The following is a 19939-nucleotide window of genomic DNA, read 5'->3' on the forward strand; positions in this document are numbered from 1 at the left end:
CTAACAAAACCTGCAGAAATATGAGAAAAAATACCAATCTTCCGGTTCGTAAATTATCATTTTCAATTTTAATGGTATCATCTTCTACTCTGATTCCTGATCATAGTTATATTGTTTCAAGTACAAAAGGCGTCAAAGTTTAACAGAGGTCATCTTCATAAAAATAAAAAATAAAAATAAATAAAATATACAACCTCATGACGTAGGTAACGTTGAAATATTATTAAAAATGAGAAAACCAGACACCAGCAATGAAACTCGGCCTGCTGGACTTGGAAAAATAGCTAATTTCTTTCGACCGTTGAGATAAAAAAAAGTGTCAAACAATAATACCGCTTAGAAAAAAAAAAAAGAAAAAAAAACCCAGCTATTCACAATCGAATGTCCGATAAGTCTGTTCAGCGCAATATCCGAGATCGTCGTTCTTTCCTCCACGCGGTATGTGAAGAAAAAAAAAAACAGAAAAGAAAAACAAAACGATCCTTTTTTGGCTGAAAAATCATAAGTGTGAAAATCAGGTGTCAGCCTGAGGGCAACTTTAGGATCGCCTGTCGAGGGTGCGGACGTAGGTTCACCGGGCATACCGTAATACACGTATGTATATATACATATATATATATATATATATATATATGTATATATGTATATCACAGGTATACCATATTATACCCATGTAACTTGCGCTCAGGTTAAACCGTGGCCGTTGATCGAGCCGGTCTCACGTGTGGTTTTACGACGTGAAGTGAAGTTATTAGTTATTGCCCGAAGGTTCGCCGTTTGTTAAATTGAATCGCGTCTTGGGGTGTGTGGGTTGTGTTTTTCAGTTGCGTGCGTGCGTGTGCGTTCTGAGATATATCGTGGGTGTGGAACACACGAGTCGTCGACACCCCGCGTTTATAAAGCTAACCCATAGGCTCGCATCGGATGACCCGATTTCTTGGCGTATGTTGCCAGTGACGGCAATTCATTAACCAGAGACTGCGTCCGATCGGTGGCGTTCGAAGGCGCTGTTGCACCTGTGCAAGCCATGCGACGTGAAGCGACGATGCGTCTCGACGTTTGCCTCCCAAGTCTTAATTATCCTATATAGCAATACCGCTGGATTATTCTCACCGCTGTGCAGCAATCGGAAGCGGTCCGAGATGCAGGCATGCATTATGCATGGGTTTACATCGCGGCACGCGTGTCGCCCAGCTTTTCATTCCGCGCGTTTTAAAGACGCGAAGTCGAATTGATCGGATCGATCTTTGATGCGGGGTGATTGATTGGGTCGAAGGAAGCGAACGCGGAATGGTAATTTGTATAAAAATTAGTTCCGTGCGATTAATCGACTTTTTTTCGATCGATCGTTTTTCCAATTAACCGATTATTCGATCGTGTCGATTACTGTACCGATTGGCAACTTCTTTTGATCGATTGATTGAAAAAAGGATCTATCGATACTGCCGATTTATCCCACAGCACTGGTATTTGTACCTTTTTAGCAAGCTTTTTTACCCCCCGGAGAAGCAACAAATTATCAATCACCGATTAAACTTGAACCTGCATCCACGAAGATCGACTCGATATTCGCAAGTCAGATTTGTCAACGAGTGGTGTTTAGACAATTTTTCCTCAATCGTCATGGACAAAGAAATTGGGTGGCGGAAAATTGACTCGTATGGTATGAAATTTCGAGTGAATTCAAATCGGAAAGAGTGTGGTTAAGAATTTGGAAAAACGTTATTACGATCGTCGTTGCATTTCCAAGATCACTACAAGCGGTATCTCTCGCCTGTTTCTACGAGCGTTAAAGTCACCCACGATGTGTATTCATCCTCGTTATCAAGACAAGAGTAAAGCTACTTTTATCATTGAACTGTCTGAGGTTTTGGAGAAAAGAAAAAAACAAGTTCAAACGATTCTTTGTAATAGTTTGCATGTAATTACCCTGATTAACATTTTACTAATCGTTTTTAATCGGTGGCGGAATTTTTTGGAAAATTGTTATACAAACCGATTTTAAAACGAATTTTGGTTAACATTGGACTGAATTTTTTTAATAAAATAGAATCTCATAAACACCAGATTACAAAGAGACGAAAAAGAAATTGACGTTTGATTGTACAAGTTACAACAAAGAGTTCAACATCGGAAACTAGTTTCAAACATTGAACAAAAAGTTATCGTTGCGCATTTTTAAAAATAAATATTGACGTCGCCAAGATGATGAAAAAAAAAAATGTTACAACGACGTTGTAAAAATAGTCTTCTAAATAAAATCAGCCATCGTGAAATGGAATCCAACGAATCTATTAGATTTCTAACAATTTTAAAACGATTAGCAACAAAGCATAGATAACTTTATCAAACCAATCCTCGTAGCTCAGGAACACAATAATTTGATAAATACTCGATGTACGACTATGTCGCAATAAAATCAACGTAAATTATCAATTTTCGAGCAAGGAACTTCTTCAAGCGCAGGATCGATACACGAAAAGAATTACGAATTGTTATCCTGGCAATAACTCTGAATGCAGCAGTTACAGTCTTAGTAATATCAGTAAATAAAAATACACAACAACCGCGGCATAGTAATAGTAAATTGCGTTACAAGCGCGGAAAGCGTACGATTTCCGACGTGTCTGAAGTTTGAATCACGAAGAAACAGGCGAGCGCTTCCATCACCACACGAGTGATAGAATACATCAGATATATTTTCCATCTCCTGTGAAGAAAAGTTTCATTTGAGCAGCAATCGCACGTAATATAACATTAATTCAAAAGAATTAAATCAACGGCAATCAATAGGTTAAGAGATACAAGCTCGGCTTTACGAAACCTAACCTAACGTAAAATTAAGTTACCGCGAATTGCGCACGCGCTAATAAAGTAGATACCAGCGTTTAAAACGGGGAATTTCATCCAAGCGCATGCGCCGGCCTCGTTTTACCGCACCGTTCGGAAATCGTCAACTTTACACACGCTACACGGTAATTGTAAAATCCAGCTATCCAGTCACATCTTGGAAAAAATAAAATTCCCATCGAGTTCACGGTCCATCAGCTCTGCTGGTACAACATAATCCTATAGTAGCAGAGAAGCGCATTGTGCAAGATGCAGTAAAATTTGCGTAATAACGTAGAATCATTGTTCACGTATAAGCGTTGGATACTCTGCTGTACTACCGCGTAGAATGGAAGAAATTTATACACCTGCGTTACAGGCTGTACTTTTATACGCGTCGGGACTTCGCTCGCCTCCGTTCGCTTCGTTCGCTTCGTTCGCTTCGCTGTGATAGCGTTGCAGCGAGTCACTCGAAGCATAGACGCAAGTGAAATGCTGAATCTTTGTATCGCGGAGCTCGGGTTGAGCCCAGGAACGATTATACCCGTGCCTATAATCCACCTACCTATGTACATGTATGCGTGTATAACTTGCAGCTTGCAACCGGAGATTGAATTGAACGATAATTTATGCCGCGTGCGGTTATGGTGGGCACGGACTTCACAGGCGCGATCTGTGTAATCGTAGATCATAGATGAAGAACGCCCGTCTCGATGTTGTCGGCTGAATTTCGGTAATTTCAACGTTTCTTTTCCCGTTGCCGAACAGAATATACAGGCTTGAAAACTTAACGTTTATTCTTGTAACACTTGCTCGACGATTGTTGTATAATGTATCGAAAAACTAACAGACCCAAGATAAATATTTCAGTTTATGTAACGACGACAGATTTTGCCAATCGTTTTCTTACTTGAACGGTCTATGATACGAAAAATCGAACAGGGCCGAATTTTAAGGATGTTGCCTTTAATTGAAGAAAAATACTGTATACCTCGAACGAATGAAATTTTACTTGAAAATCTTTCGCAATATTGCCATCTCGATAAAAGAAAAAAAAAAAAGAAGAAAAAACGAAATAAGTTTCTTGTACATGATTACGACTATCAGATTATAAAACATCTGAAAAACGAAATGAACGTAATTCGTCGGACATAGTATAGACTTAACACCGAAAATAATTGCCCACTAAAATCACTGTAATAAATCGACAAAGGTCATCAGATTTCCAAAACTTAAATTTTACGCATACTCCCAAGTATTCCGACCAACCGATACATACACTCTCTCAATTCAATAAAAGGCGGGGTTCTCAAAGTTTAACGATCATTGAAATTCCGGCGACACTGTTTATACCGAATCGAGAATCCGACACAAGTATGGGTCCATAAAAATTGGCATAATGGTTAAAAATAATACAAAAAATATAATCCTCGTAAGTAATATCGACGTATTAAAAAGCTGTTAATACCGCGATGCAAATTTATTTATTGTTTTTTTTTTTCAACAATATCCACATCATGTTCGTATACAAGTCAGTTTTTTGCGCGGTTTCCCCCGATTCCCCGCCGATTAGATACAAACCCCCCCCCCCACCACCACCCAAAGCATGTCTGCACGTACGCATATATATATATATATCTTGTACCCGTCGGTTACACCGCAGACGGCGGCGGTCTTTTACCCGATTTCTTCATTCCCCGTGCAAGAAACTTTTTATTTACGGCCCTCTCCGTATGCCCGCTGCAAGAGAGAGAGAGAGAGAGAGAGAGAGAGAAACGGTGCTCGCGTACGATGAGGACGCCTTACTCGTACGCCGGTGTGAATCACGTCCGGAATGCGCAGCGAGAGACATCTGACACGGGGGGATCGCGTTCTCCGCGCGTTAAAACCGGACGTAAATCACAACACCTTCACGGTTATTGTTTTATACCGATTTTTAACTTAAATTTTATCACCCCCCCCTCCGTCGAAACGTTCCGTGTCGTATCGTGTTCTTCGTTGCAACGATTAGAAGAATCTTAGACTGTCTTTTAAACTGACGGTTATATATTGTACCTATCTGCACGAAAACTTACCGCGTGATAAAAGAAAAAAAAAATAATAAAGTACCGAACACGATCACAGGCGTGGTTGCGGTTAATTTTAACGACGTTCAGTCGAGCGGTAACTGAAACTGATGACGAATTTTTCGGTTTCAGGATGTAAGAGCTTTTTCAAGAGGAGCGTCAGGAGAAACTTGACATACTCCTGTCGGGGGGCACGCAACTGTCCCATAGACCAACACCACCGTAACCAGTGCCAGTTCTGTCGTCTCAAGAAGTGCCTGAAGATGGGCATGCGGCGGGAAGGTATGCATTGTACTGACCTTTCTTCACACTTATTAATTATACTAACTTTAATTATATACCGCAATTGATTTTCCTCTACACACGTTCCGGGCCCCGATTTCAGGCAGGCTCAAAGTATAAACAAAATCATCACGCGAGAGGAATTTATATTTGGCTAAACAGAGGCATGCCGTTACATGGTATGAAAAAAAAAAAAAAAAAAAAATAAAATAAAATAAAACAAACGCACACAAATAAGAGGTAAAAAGAAATAAAGAATGAGGTAATGTAATACAGTCGCGGTTCTAAAATGCTAGCCGCAAACCGCGTGGGAATTTTTAACTGCAAACAGCTCCATTCATCGCTAAAATATTCGCTTCGTGATGGACGCATTGTGACAAAAGAAAAAAAAAAGAAAGAAAGAAAGAGAATGCGGCCTAGAATCCACTGCGATACGAAAAGATCGCGAAATGCTCCGACTCAAATAACGATTACGTGTCCCAAATTTGGAAAGCAGTAGTTTTGATGCTCGAAAAAATTGCCTTTTTTTTACTTTTAATTTCTCTATTCTTTTTTTTTTTGTTTTTTTTTGGGAGGGGGGGGGGAGAAAAGATGCTATTGGATAGAAAAAAAAAAAAAATTACCTTCAATGCGTATCTGAGAAAATGATCCGCTGTGAAATTTAAAAACGATTAATTTCGGGAATACGTCAGAAAACATTCATTAATGTAAAATCATTTATATTTATGTCGAAAAAAATAACACAGATAGCGGATACATTATGTATTAAACACCAAAGTCGGATGTGCGGTGGAGTATATTTGACCGCTTCGAAACAGCAGCGGTTGAAACGTAGCATGGGAAGGAAGGTAAAAAAAAAAAAAAAAAGAATCAGAGCCAAGAACAAAAGGCCCGCGGCACCTACGGCGCATATCACCGAAGTTACGATACATTACGGGCCGTATTTGAGAATCACCGAACGAAATTAACGCGTTGCCCGTATCACGCCCGTACGTGTGTACCTGTCGCGCAGCTTGCACCGCGCAGCGTCAGCCACGGATCACGTAGATGAGATAGAGAGGCGCGCGCGCGCCCGCGCACTGACATACCTGCACGCCGCGCCATGCCATGCGATGAATAGCGTATCTCTTCTCTTCTGCCGCTGCGGAACGGCACCGAGTATATAAACATTTAATTGGGAGGTAGGAAGAGGAAGAAGGCGATATGGCGGTGGCGGTGGCGGCGAAGGCGGAGAGTGTTCAGTGTGTGGAAAGGTGCAGGAAAAGTTCTCACGCCATCCTCATATATACATACCACTCGGAGGAACTACTCCGCCACGCATGCCCTCCAGAGCCTCCGTTGCACGCGGGGTTCGCCTTATTCCTCGCTCGATTCTTCACGGTTCGATAAGATCTGACCTTGTTACATTAAGCCGCGCTAGAGGGCCCGCTGTTACCGATTCTCGTTGCCGCTCTCCTCGGGTTAACCGCAAGATGATTATAAGGCGCATCCTGCTGCAGCGACATCGCCACAACGCATCCCTTGTAGAAAATAACGGAATTAAATGTCCCGACCCGCCATTTCCTGCAATCGTAACCCTTGGCGCTTGGTTTCCAAATCGGGACGGAAACGGCCGCGTCTCGTCATCCTGCGGTTTTCATGCCGGCTGTCATGCGATTTTTTTATTTTCCAAGTCAGGTCGGGAAGCTCATCGATAGAAATCTCCAACGGGTTTACTTGCAATCGTTTGTTTATAATTTTTTTTTTTGTATTCCTTTACTACCTATCTCTCTCTGGGTGGAGGTGAGAAACTAGAATGGCCAATTGATATGGAGTAACCAAAATATCGAACTTTCAAGAACGCTAAAATGTAACACTTGGAAATATCGAAATGCAAAAGGTCTATGTATGGAAACTTGGAAGATGTAGAAAGTCAAAGTGCAAAAAGACAAAATATATTATAAAAAAGTAAAAACATAAAACGACAAATTCTGAAATCTGTATTTTGACATTTCTACATTTTGTTATTCTATATTCTAACCTTCCCATTTTTTTACATCACGATACTTTGATTTTCCACGCTTGTAACTTGTGTAAGTTAAATTTTCGCTTCTTTAAAAATTCAATCTTGTGGCGTTTCTATTTTGTTTGATCGTTCTATATTTTTACCCCCATTCCTCTCTCCCTCCCTCTCTCTCTCTCTCTCTCTCTCTCTCTCTCTCTCTCTCTCTCTCTCTCTCTCTCTCTCTCTCTCTCTCTCTATCTCTGTCGCGATGTCGGTAATAGACAGGAAAAACCAGTTTTATCGTCAAATTCGAGTACCTGCCTTACGTGCGTAACTAAATTATCCAGATACTTTTAACGAGAGTGAAAGTGAACCCGAAACCGAGACGTTTTGTTTAAATTTTATTTATTTTTTATGTAACATCCAATCCGTAACCGAAACGCTTGTCTTAAATGCTTGTACAATATAACAGATTTGATTCAACTCTCGGAAAATTCGAAGAGAAATGTAATTTGAAACCGTCAAATCAGCTGTAACCGAAACCTTTAGATTATCATCGAAATTGCGGCGAAACGAATGATCGATGGATCATTTTTTACACTAAAGAAATCGAACTCAATATATCACGTTAAGGTTAAAAATGGAGATGGTGGAGTTTCAAAAAATTTTGATCTTCCACGGGATCACTTTATTTTACAGTGTTCCACTCTCCAAATGCTATAAAATCAGCAGCAAACTCGTGTTTCCGATCGTTTTTCACGAATGACTGAAAAAAGTTCAGGTCACTTGGACTGTGAAGTCTTACACACAGCCGAAACTTCTCAATGATCCACACTGTCCAGTTCGTTCTCCATCTATAATTGATAACACTTTTCTGAGAGGAAGGGTTAAACCTCAAAACCTATTTTGTAATTGGTAAATCAGTACCTTTCCTGGTATCATTCCAACAGTACAGTATACCAAATAACGCCCAGCTGAATGATTGTACACTGAGAAAAATTTCATTTGTTACATTAACTAGAAAAATTCAGTACCTAAACCAGGTATCGTTAAAAAAAACTGTTTGAATATTGTTGGAATTACGAAAAACGAGGTACGCGTAACCATTTTGCGCTATCGTTGATCCTTTTTGGTAATTGCGACGCAAAATCAGTTTGTTCGATTTACTCAACTCATTTAGTTAAACAAGGCTTTAACGTCAATTTATCGTTGCGCGAGCATTAAATTTTCGCAACGGTTGCAAGAAAATCTAGCAACAGCGCTCGTAATGACAAAGAATAGTAACGAATACCAGACTTTCCGGCAACATCTAGAAAACTAATTTTCATTTTCTACCCAGAACTATATTTTTCTATTGTAGTAAAAAATGAAAATAGTCAAGGACCGACCGGTAACCGGAACTAAAAATTTCTCTCTCAATGTGCCCACCAATCAGAAACAGGCTTAAAAACGACCGTAGAATCGAGCGTACCAAAGTACCATCGATAAATCCACACGATTAGAATTTCGTCCAGATTTGAAGGCCTAACGGGAATGCGAATAAAATCCGATGAAAACGAAGCATAAAGAAATAAGATACGTTAATAAGAGTTCGCATAAACCGCGGTGGTTCCCACAGACCTTGCGTCGCGTTACTCGCTCCTTGTCAAAGCAACATCCGTCCATTATATACGGAGTATTCTGGCTTTTGATAATAATTTGAAACGGTGGTGCCGATGCGGCTCCTCACCTCGGGGCACGTGAGGCCTCCGCGAACGCGAAGATCGCCGTAGGGTGGCAGATGGGGGGAGACGGTGGTCCGAGGTCACCGAGGTGCATGACCTTACCTGAGGCCCCTTCCTTCCGTGGGCCCGTAGGCCCTGACGCCCCGAGGCCACAACGCCCTGGGGGCCGGTAAGTCAGGATGCGCCGGGCGTCTTTTCTCCTCCGTATGATCCGCAACGACGAGTTTTAAGGGAAGAATACCGAGTAAGCTGAATTTTACGACCGATGAAAATAAACGCAGGTGCGATAAATTCGTGATATTTGAAATTGCGTACAAAAAAAAAAACAAAAAAAAAAAAAAGGCACGGGATTTATGGTTACGTGTAAAGAAACGTTGTCTGATCTTTCAAGATTTATTTATCGCTTGTTTTCTCATTGACCGCCGATATACAAGTTTTCCAATTAATCATATGATTGCCTCAAATTTTCTCCCATCTTTTCGTATTCGAGACAAAGTTAATCGTCGATCCGAGAGAACGGTCTGAAGGGCAATAATAATAATAATAATATCAGATGCTAACCTTCGAAGATAGATGATGTAATATAAATAATTACCCGTATTCCACAGAGATTCGATAAAACTTTCGATACTAACCGCGGAAGCGGTATTAAATATAATACAAATTGATAGAGAGCTCGCAGTTCATCTCCACGTTTATCCCCGTCTGCTCGCGTATCACAATCAAACCCTGAAGAATCGAAGAAGGTTCGTGTGGGTGAAATAAAGGTACCTTAAGTACCGTGCGCTTACCTACCTGTTGGTCAAGAGTTCACCCCCGCTAGAGCGCATCATGCGAGAGGTTTCATTTAGCCCCATTACCGGGTACGCCGTATACGACTATTAGCCGGATTACCTAAAATTAGACATTGTTTCGACGGCGATGATGATCGTCGAGACGCGGGAGGATAAGAGGAAACTCTAATAAGTGATGATGCTGGTGGACGGACGTAGCGAAGAGGAGCCGAAGAAGCGGAGTAAAACGATGAAAAGACGAAAGGGAAAATGGACTGAGAGGTGGTGGGGCTAAGGGGGGGGAGAAACGAGGGACCACGAGGTGCATGGTGTACGGGAATCGAGATACCGTCCAGGCTAGGAGATTGCCGATATTACGAAGACGACGACGACGAGGGTCAGGATCGTGACTTTAATCAATTAGCGGTCTCGCCGCGCGCACGCGGTTCAAAGTATTTAAAGACATTAGGAGGCGGGACCCCGATGGTACCACACGAGGTATAACCCCCGAGCAATTCAACCTCTGGTCTACCAACTTGTATGACAATTAATCATTGCCGATATCTTGTGGCCGTGATTACGTGGCCATGGTTATTTATCCGTCGTCGACCTATCGCCAACCTCGCTATCCAAAGATACCCTTCGGAACGCGACTCGAATTCCTTGATCCTGTTTTCGCTGATCACGGCTGGTTAGCGACGTCTTTATAATCTCTTCTCCCGGGCAACTCTCTTTATTTATAAGTCTGCAGCGAGGGCGGATTTATTTTTTATTTTTATTTTGCTTTTGTTAGATTAGTTTTATTATTGTAATTTATTATAGGTGCATAAATTTATCAGTATAGGGATTAGGATCGCTGTAATCGGGGCGGGATCTAAAACTGAAATCACCACGCGGTGAAAGAGTCAAAATATCGAATTCTTAAGCCTTACAGTCACGGTGTGATGCTCGGCGTCTCACCTCAAAAATTTTCATGCCTCGTCACAGCTTATTTACAAATTTGAACGATCTTTGTTACTTCGTGGAACACCAAAAACCCCCGAGTAACAAGTTTCGGTTAGAATTATCGGATTTTGATAGTTGATATCGATTTTTGGATTTAGCAACTGTCAAATTCTGACTTCAGATGCGTGATCAGCGACCCCAAAAACCCCCGAGTCAGAAAATTCAGGGTAAATTATTGAGTTGAAAAATGCGTGACTGAGAGGGTTAAAGAACCGAAAATGGCTGATTCACCGAATTTCAAAATAGAAAAATTTCAAAGGCGTAGTATAAAAAAGACAAAACGTAGAAAAGTCAAAGTGCAGAATGGCAAAACATAGGAACGTCAGAATTCTCTCTTCGCTTCTTTTCGTCCTACATTTTGAAATTCTATTTCATAGAATTTCCCATTTTCAAAATTGGAAATTTTGACCCTCATAAATATATATCCGATGAATAAGTGTAGAAAAACAAATGTATCCTGTTCCATTCTATTTTTTATCATATATCGTGAATGTCGAATAACTTGGGAAAGAAATACGACGCACTATTTCTTTCAATATGCATTTGAAAAAAAAATATTTTCACTCCAAACAATAACCTCACTTCATTTTTGCCAATTTGAAATAAATCCCAGTACACTTATTGGGATTTCAAATTCGAAGTATTTTGGACTCGAAACCGTATTTTTTAAATATTACCAATTCTCGTTTTCTTTCTGTGATTCACGGGTACAAATTGTGTGGTAAAGTTCCAAAAAATATGATCCAAAAACGAAAATATTATATATAACTTTATATTACAAACTTGTCCGAAATTAGTTTATCGTTAGTATAAATCGCACACAGAACTTCAAGTATCCAAATAATGTTCGTTTCATCCGGTAAAACAAAATGAAGAGACGTTTGATTCTTTGCTCCAATTTCCATAATCATTTCAACCGACACTTTAACGTATAATCTTCGATCATCTCGTTCGTTTTCTTCTCCCTTAAACCTTTTCTTTTTTCAATCTACTCTCAATATCGCAACCTTACAAACAGTATACATATACATGTAAATGTCTTTTTCAATTTCATTACGAATATCATTTTCCAAGGGTAGGTCTGTGATGTGAAACGTCGGTTAGACTAAGAATTACAGAAATCCGTGCGGTATGTGATTTGGCGTACAACAAAAGTAAGAATGAAAAACGTGGTTGAAACGGTAATTCTTGAAATTAAATTCTTCTCATGTGAAGATGTACATACATGTATACTTGCATGCACGAGCTTCTTTGTTGTTCGAATATGCAGACATATATAATTAATACAATCCAGATTCGTATACGTCGGCAAACAAATGCAGACGCGGTGTATATAATAATACATATATATATATAATATGTAGACATTCAGCACGTACCTGCACATATATATATATATATATATATTAATGCACACACGAGAGGTAAATAACCGTAATTTCGCTGTCGCAAGGGCTGCGTTCAGAAAGTCATTATCAAATGACCCACACGTGGATATGTATATGCAACCGCATGCCGTTATAATTGCGTCGACGTCCCGCGTAACCCCAACTCAACACATGCACTGTAAGTGTTATACATGTAGGTATATGATTCACGTGCGTAAGTTCAAAGTCATTTTTACGCCAAATATTCCATTCGATCCTCAGAATTGAAGAAAAAGAAGGAAGGAAGCGAAGAAAAAGAACAGAATTTATACTCAAAACTGCGGGAAAAACGGGGAGACTTGAACATTTTTTTAAACTATAAGCGTAACAGAAACTGACTCTGGAAAATTCTGCATTTTTCGAAGCATGTTTCGCAAAAAAACATTAAAAAAAAAAAAAAAAAGCCCGACTTCTACCACTTTTCCTGGGCTTTTGAGTGAGATCTGCTTTTTTATTCTCTCTGTGACAAGAGAAGAAAATCACTCGACCAAACTTCACTATTGAGACGTGAGAATCTACCTTTGGTGCCTCGTAAACAGGAAGTCGCACAGAATCCACTGTAATTAGAGCAAAGAATAATTTTTTTTTTCGAACGTTAGTTAACAGCGATAATGTCACCGATTTACGTCATGTAAATTAACCAATTATTGTTTCGGTAAAAATTTTCGACGACATCGTTTTTTTGTTTTTTCGTTTTTGTCGAAGATAAATCTGACGTGTACGAATTTGTCACAGCGACTGACGAATACAGGTGAAAAAAAGAAGAAGGAAAAATAATTATCGGGTTGAAACACTCGAGTTAAAAAAAATCGCATTTTTCTTGTCCTATTTGTCCGACAAAACCTGCGGACAAAAATTTTCTGCAGATAAATTCCGAACCCCGTAATATATAATTCGAAATCGAGACAGTGACAACAATATCGAAAAATCAGCTTCCGCCGATTGTTTTTTTTTTTTTTTTTTTTTTTTGTTTCACCGTGTCGTACGTTCAGCGAATCAGCTGTGATCGTAGAAAAGCTATTGATCAGCCCCCCCCCCCCCCCCCCCTGCCCTAGATCACCTTCATCGGCAGCGTGTCTAGCGATATCTGCATGCATCTAGGAAGGAATGAACCAGTCAGAAAACCTACCCACGTTACCACTGCTCGGTCTCTCGGCGTAGTCAGAATGTGAAAGTTCAAGAACTACTCGACCGGCCTGATACCTCGCGGTCCGCACAATTATTGTAAGACCATGTAATTCAGGCCCCTTCTTAACTGCCCGCTTCACTTCTACACAACGCACAAATTCACAAATACGAACGTTATTCCGGTCTCGGGTACACTTAATTCGAACTGTAAGATAAGTCGCCGTATACCAAGACGAATGTTGCCTATATCCCTGATATCGATCGGTATGTCGGGTCAATTTGGCATGGAATGCCCCATATATATCAGCGATTATATATACGTATGTACGGGGCATTCCACGTCAAATTCGCAGCTCATCTACCTCACTCCCTTCGCTTTTCATCATTCTTTAGGATAATATTCTTACCAACCGAAGAAATGTCTCGGGAATGTTTTCGGAATTTTTTTCAGCCACTGGTGAAATTTATTTATTTTTTTTTTCAAATCGCAAATACAGTTACCGAAAGCACCGTTTTAAAAATCTGAAAGAATTCATACTGATTCTATAATTTAAAATGCCATTTTTTAGAACCGCACGATAATGAGATCTCAATATTTACTAATTTTTTTGCAAGTTTTTAGTTTTTCCATGTCGGAATTGTTTTTTTGTTTTTTTTTTTTTTTCTACACCTCGATCTAAACAAAATCGCGTGATAGCAAATATTTTTATGATTTCAATTTTCAAAACTTGTGCGAAAAAAATAGTAAATCTTATCGTCCCATTACCGTGTGTTTAACAATGTCGATTTCGGAATTGGTTTTTCGATTTTTTTTTTTTTTTTATACAGATTTCACCGGTGGCTAAAAAAATTTGACTAAAAACACCGTGACCCTTTGCGGTCGGTAAGAACGTTATACAAACCAAGAAGAAAAAAACAAACAAAACCATTAAAATCAATGGTGGTGAGGTACATGGGCTACAAATTTGACTTAGAATTCCCCATATGTACGTGTATAACGTCGCACCGACTAAATCCAAGAGATCGAAGGTCGGACCCTGGTTGATTTGGCACGGAATGCCCCATATATACATATATATATATATATATATGTACATTTATTTTGTTTATCGACGGCTTAAGATATCGGCAGTGCAGTTTACAGCATTCCGTGTCAACTCTCTTGCCAATTCCTCCGGTATAAAAAATGTTTAAACTACACGTCAAGAAGACACCGCGGTAAAAGTGGCATGTATTTAGGTATAAATCAGCGCGTATAATTTCACCGTATTCAAGGAATTATTTACATATTCTATGTAAAGTTGTACGTACCTATATATATATATATATATAGCCGTGCAATTTATTACGCCATTAACAGCCAGATCAGCCGAGCAGTGTGTGTGCTTGTCTATATACATATATATATGTATACGTATTTTTTTTTTCATCTAGCGTGACAAAATTTCACGTGTATCTATTAATTGAAACAACTTTCCTCATGGTTATTATTTTATCGCGTTCGTACGTTCCGCGCGTTGATTTTTAGAATTTAAGCTGAAACCTGACGTTTGTTTTTCTTTTATTTCACTTGTTTTTTCAGCTCTGTCATAATTTGAAATGCAAATTTTTTTATTGTTCTCCATTTCTCATTTTTTTTTTTTTTTTTTTTGGTTTATAATACGTATACTTCGTAATATTCATTGGTAAAAATAAAATTGAATATTCTTGACATAACTTTTCAGATGCATATATAGTAGAATAAACCTACAATGAGAAGAGAAATAGATGTAATTGATTTCCTATGAAAATGTGATTTACGTTGAATAAAATATATGTATATATATATAGCGTCTGATAATGATCAGTAAGGGAAAACAAATACGAGGCTGAAGTTAGTAACGTTACCGTATCGAAACGTTGAAACAAAAATTACTATTTTGTACCTTTAAAATAACTGGAAAAGTAGAATTTACAAAATCCGATTTTGTTCATGCTGTATCAACGGGTTCCTAAATTTCAGGACATTCTAAGGTTGCAAAATAACGAGTTTTTTTTTTTCTAAACACGTATTACTACAATAACGTTACAAACTTCGCCTGATAAGAAAAAAAAAAAAAAAAAAAAACCTCCGCGTGATGAAAAATACCCAAATTGAAGTAAAAATTTTTAAAAACAAACAAAAAAATCGCTCTGCCTGAGGCAATAAATTTTTCGCGGTACCTAATAATTTTGGCTTCCGACTACTCTCTAGGTGGGGTAACATGCCTAATATAAAAAAATCTTTTTCAAATCGGAGGGGGTGGACGATAGGTTCGGTTTTTCCTGAATAATTTTGCTCTGTGGATATTACAAACAACATAAGTAGGCATTACGTACAGTTGGACGATGGAAAAACGAGCGGCAGCTCGAGACCGTGTCCGGTATTCGAGTTCGTGGGACGCAGGTGGGTGCTATTTGCATCGACCCGAGTGCAATTACTGCCTCGTCGAATCCATTCCAATCCGTAGGTACCCGTACCTTATACCTACCGGTTAGCAACTTGCTGCACATTGCCAAGTTCAGGATTATATCTCGACCCGCCTCCTCCTCCTCCTTCTCGCCGGAAAGAAAAACTAAGAATCTTGGGTACATGGCCAAAAAAAAAAAAAGCCCTAGGTTGTGTATAAAAATTTATCGCAAGGTGCCGTCCTTTTTTTTTTTTTCTCAACTTAATCAAAAGATTTTGGTCTTGATTTCAAATTGCAAGCACTTCGATCAAATGTGCGAACGAATTGATTGGAAACCTCAAATTTAGTGAGAATCTAAAATTTGTTTCTATAGTTTTTCTAATCTTGTCTCGTTTCGTTTGCTGATGAATCTCAAATTTTTGTTTTGTATTTTATCGTGGAAGATGTTGGACACATTTTTTTTACAGATGTCGGAAATTTTTACAGATTTTGGAAGAAATATGATTCAACAAAATTGAATCAGGATAAATTTCCAATTGAACCGTACGCACCGGAACAAAATTCTTTTATTTTGCGATTATAATTTTCCGAAATGATAGAATCTCGTGTGGTTTCTTTCGACGTGAAAGTATCAAAATCCGTTGAAAAAAAAACAAAAAAAAAGAGTGAAATTTGAAAGAAAGATCGAGAAATGACGGGAGAAGAAAAAAAAAAGAAAGAAAAAGATAATCCTTTGCGACCTTTCGCATGATCGAAATATTATACAATTTATGTACATATATATACGCGACGCTTCGCACGCAGTCTAGGAAGTTAATTTTTCTACGTTGATTCCGCGCGCGGTTTAAATTAAGCGTATCCCCCTCTGACGCTGCGTTTCGAGTCTAGAGGTGATGGGATAATCTGGGCGCAGGATCCGCCTGCGTACGCGAGAAGCTCGACTAATTTATAGTCTGATCGTACGTTGATAATACTACTTGTATAACCTCCCAAGAAGAAAGCGATGCGGTATTATCGGGTCAAAGATCTGCATCACGCGGCACAAGCCACGTACGTATAAGCCTTGCTCGTTGATTGTAACATAACATACGGAACAGGGAAGAAAAACGAGGTTAATAACGACAGGAAAACGGTTATGATATAAAGATATTGTCAAGAATGTAACGACAGTGTTATCGGACCATTTGCAACCGATTTCACGGTAAATCGAAATCGAAATCCATACCGTATAAATAACATGATCTAGTTCTGCATAGGACACCGGACTGCCGATCGAAACGCGTGCGAAAGGGAAAAGATTCGATTCAGGTGAAAGTGAACAACGAGCAAAAAAAAAAAAAAACGGAGAAATGATTTAGTATTACACGTCCTAATCGAATTAAAACTAGCGTCTAAAAACACTTGGTAAGAAGAAATCTGGCAAAAAAAAAAAATTCAACGGGTACCTATGAATTAACAAATTTTTTTTCTCTTTCTTGTAGATAAGAAAAAAAATTCTCAAGGCGTTACGTAATCTTGAAAACAAACTTCTCTACGTCCAATGCCCTTTTACCGTGTATCAATAGTAACAATTTTTCAATTTTTCAAGGATTTTCGAACCGTGAAAAAGTTTTTTTCTATATTCTATTTGAGTAATTATACTTTAAGAAATTCACCGTCAAAAAGTTATCAGTCAAACGGATTTGCAGAGTGCTTGTTTAAAATAAGTGATGAAGCAACTAGCGATGATTAAGTACGTGATGATTTCAACTCTTTGAAATTTCCTATATTTTTCGTAAAAATTGTAAAACGTTGATGTCAAATTCTTGTGTTAGCGGAAAAAAAAAGAAAATAAAAAAATAAAATGATATTCTTAACAAACAGGTTAATGTTCAAATCACCATAAAATACAATGCGAAAACTTTTTTCCCGCGTATATAATACGTATGTACCCCAGAATATACGCACGCATAATTTGTAACGAAATATTCCATTTCGCCGTTGCACTATGATTAAACCGCTAAGAGTATAAACGAAAATGAATCATCACCGAACGGATATTCGGATGTTAAAAAATGTACACAAGATAATAATTACTCGTAGGGAAGGGTGTATTAGAGTAGCGTGCATGTGAAACGAGCGTAGTGTATTTTTCATACACATAACCTACTAGAATACCGGAGTAAGGATAATAAGTGTGGTGAAGGGGGCGCGGTACGAGGACGAAGAGAACCGAGCGCTTTGGGAACCCGCGAGGATGATATGAGTGTGGCAAAGAAGGAAAGCAGATATTAATAACATCGAGTGTATGATTGTAGCCAACTCTTGCCCCCCCCAGAAACCTCCGCCTTAATGCTACTCTCGGACTCCCCAGAGACCGGGCAGAAAAGAAGCACACAGCTCGGGCCCCACTGCCGGCGAACAACACCGTGGGAACCTCGGGCGGACGGCCCGGGCCCGGGCCCAGCCAAGTCGGTCCGGGCCCTGGGCTGGCATGGCTTGGACGCGTGTGACCTTGTAACCTCTCGCCCGACCTCTCTCTTTCCCCGACGTTCTCCTCCTCCTCGTACTCCTCCTCCTCCTCCACCTCCTCCTCCTCCTCCACCACCTCCGCCTCTTCCTTCTACTGCCAAAGAGGAGCATCCATGGTCGAGATATCGACTCTGCATGTTGATCTCCGAGATCTTCAAGCTCTCCGACGAATCGTATCGTGGTTTCCGGTGACACCCTCTCAGTCATCTTTCAAGGACTTTTGTTCGTCGAAAAAGGATAACGCGCAATGGGTCGTTTAATCGGGGGTAAAATCAGGACTTGATCGGTTTCTTTAAGACATGGATATGAACCAGCCGAGTCGTGTGAAAGAGTTTCACTGGAAAGAACCAACGCTGGACTTGTGTGGTATCATGAGTAGGTACCCGCATGTTCTACTCTGGATGCAGTGAAGTATTTTGGCAATGGTTCATAATCTCGGTACGGATAGTCACTGTTCTGACAGTATCGCGAACCGTCGTTTAAGTACAACGAATCTTACCAACAAGTCTGACATGTTAAAACATACGCAACGCGAATTACTGAATTACTTTTAGCACAACACTTGTGTTTTTGTGAAATCCGACCCAAAGTCGGGTAAGGGTAATATAACCACGTTTAATTTGATGAACGTATAATAGAGTCTACAAAATGTGACCACTATACCTGCATAGCATCTTCTCTTCCAGAAGGACTACAAGCATTATCTTAAGAATCTCGGACTCGAGACTAAATTGAACAAATTAAACTTGTAAAGTTGCGGATATTTTATCAGCACAATAGTCGGTTCGTATTAGGAGACTAATAAAAAGCATAAAGACATGCAAGATAGTCGTAAAGGCACTCCTTGGTGGTTTTTTATTACGACATAATTGCTCAGTCATCCGCAGGTGGTAGAAACCAGTGAACCAACTTCAAACAGATGTGAAGAAGGTATAGTTTTTTTCTCGTATGAAGTTACGTGTAAAACTGACTTCACAATTCCACATAAAAATTGAAACGAATTCATTCGTTGTTGATGATCATTCATCGGTCTAAAGTTTGAGTCTCGATATAATCCGGTGTCTCTATGAACTACGATTAGCCTTGAATAGCCTTGACTGTTTAAATCGACGTTGACAGAACGAAACGAGGTCTTACACCTTATAGATGTGACCAACGACGTTGTTTGCCGTATGATAATTGAAACGGACAATCGGATAGAAACGGATTCGTTGCCGAGCGGGACTTTTGAGACCCCGTTTTGAGGAACCAATATAAATGTTAAGAAGTACGATAGGCCAAGTAGTTATAGCCCATGGTATTTGCGAAGCAATAAAAATCGTCGGTACCCGTTTATAGTTCCCGATGGAACGTTAGTCGACCACACGTCGATACCCAACAACCGTGGTTTTTTGTTAAAATTTTTCTTGAACCGTGGCGGTTCGGTGTAAACCAACAGAGATCATCGTACGACGTCTTGTTTACGGTTAACAAGAAAAATGATGACGATTACGGTAACGGAAGCGTTTGGCCCTCGGGGCATTCTGGTCATCGTCTCAGTCGCTGCACACCGAAGTAGCTGGGTAGCTGTCAGACGGCCGGTTGCACCGGGCGGTTTGATTACGTCACGACGTTAGGGCCGGACAAGACCCAAAGAATAATTCATGAATCTCCGAGTTTGGCCTCTACTTTTAGACGCGAGAAGAAGCACTTCGGCATGTTTCTTTACCCGATAGTTCCAATTCTTGGCTTCACCTTCTCCAAGGTGAAAATCTGTCGAGTTATCCGTAACATCATCGCGT

At 39.6% G+C, this 19939-nt stretch overlaps 2 protein-coding genes across 9 annotated transcripts in view; one reads left to right on the forward strand and one right to left on the reverse strand.

Moving 5' to 3' along the window:
* Positions 1-19939, reverse strand: part of LOC124306054 (GPI mannosyltransferase 2) — a 205076-nt gene that overhangs the window by 84437 nt on the left and 100700 nt on the right. The window lies entirely within an intron of this gene.
* The window catches only part of LOC124306056 (steroid receptor seven-up, isoforms B/C), a 98529-nt gene that overhangs the window by 17469 nt on the left and 61121 nt on the right, over positions 1-19939 (forward strand). For 2 of the 3 annotated variants that reach the window (XM_046766178.1, XM_046766179.1), the window contains exon 2: positions 5028-5186. In XM_046766178.1, the coding sequence (XP_046622134.1) occupies positions 5028-5186 (159 nt within the window). The remainder of the gene's footprint in view (positions 1-5027; positions 5187-19939) is intronic. The other variant, XM_046766180.1, reaches the window with a different exon arrangement.

The sequence above is a fragment of the Neodiprion virginianus genome, chromosome 5 (assembly GCF_021901495.1).
Source record: "Neodiprion virginianus isolate iyNeoVirg1 chromosome 5, iyNeoVirg1.1, whole genome shotgun sequence".
NCBI lineage: Eukaryota > Metazoa > Arthropoda > Insecta > Hymenoptera > Diprionidae > Neodiprion > Neodiprion virginianus.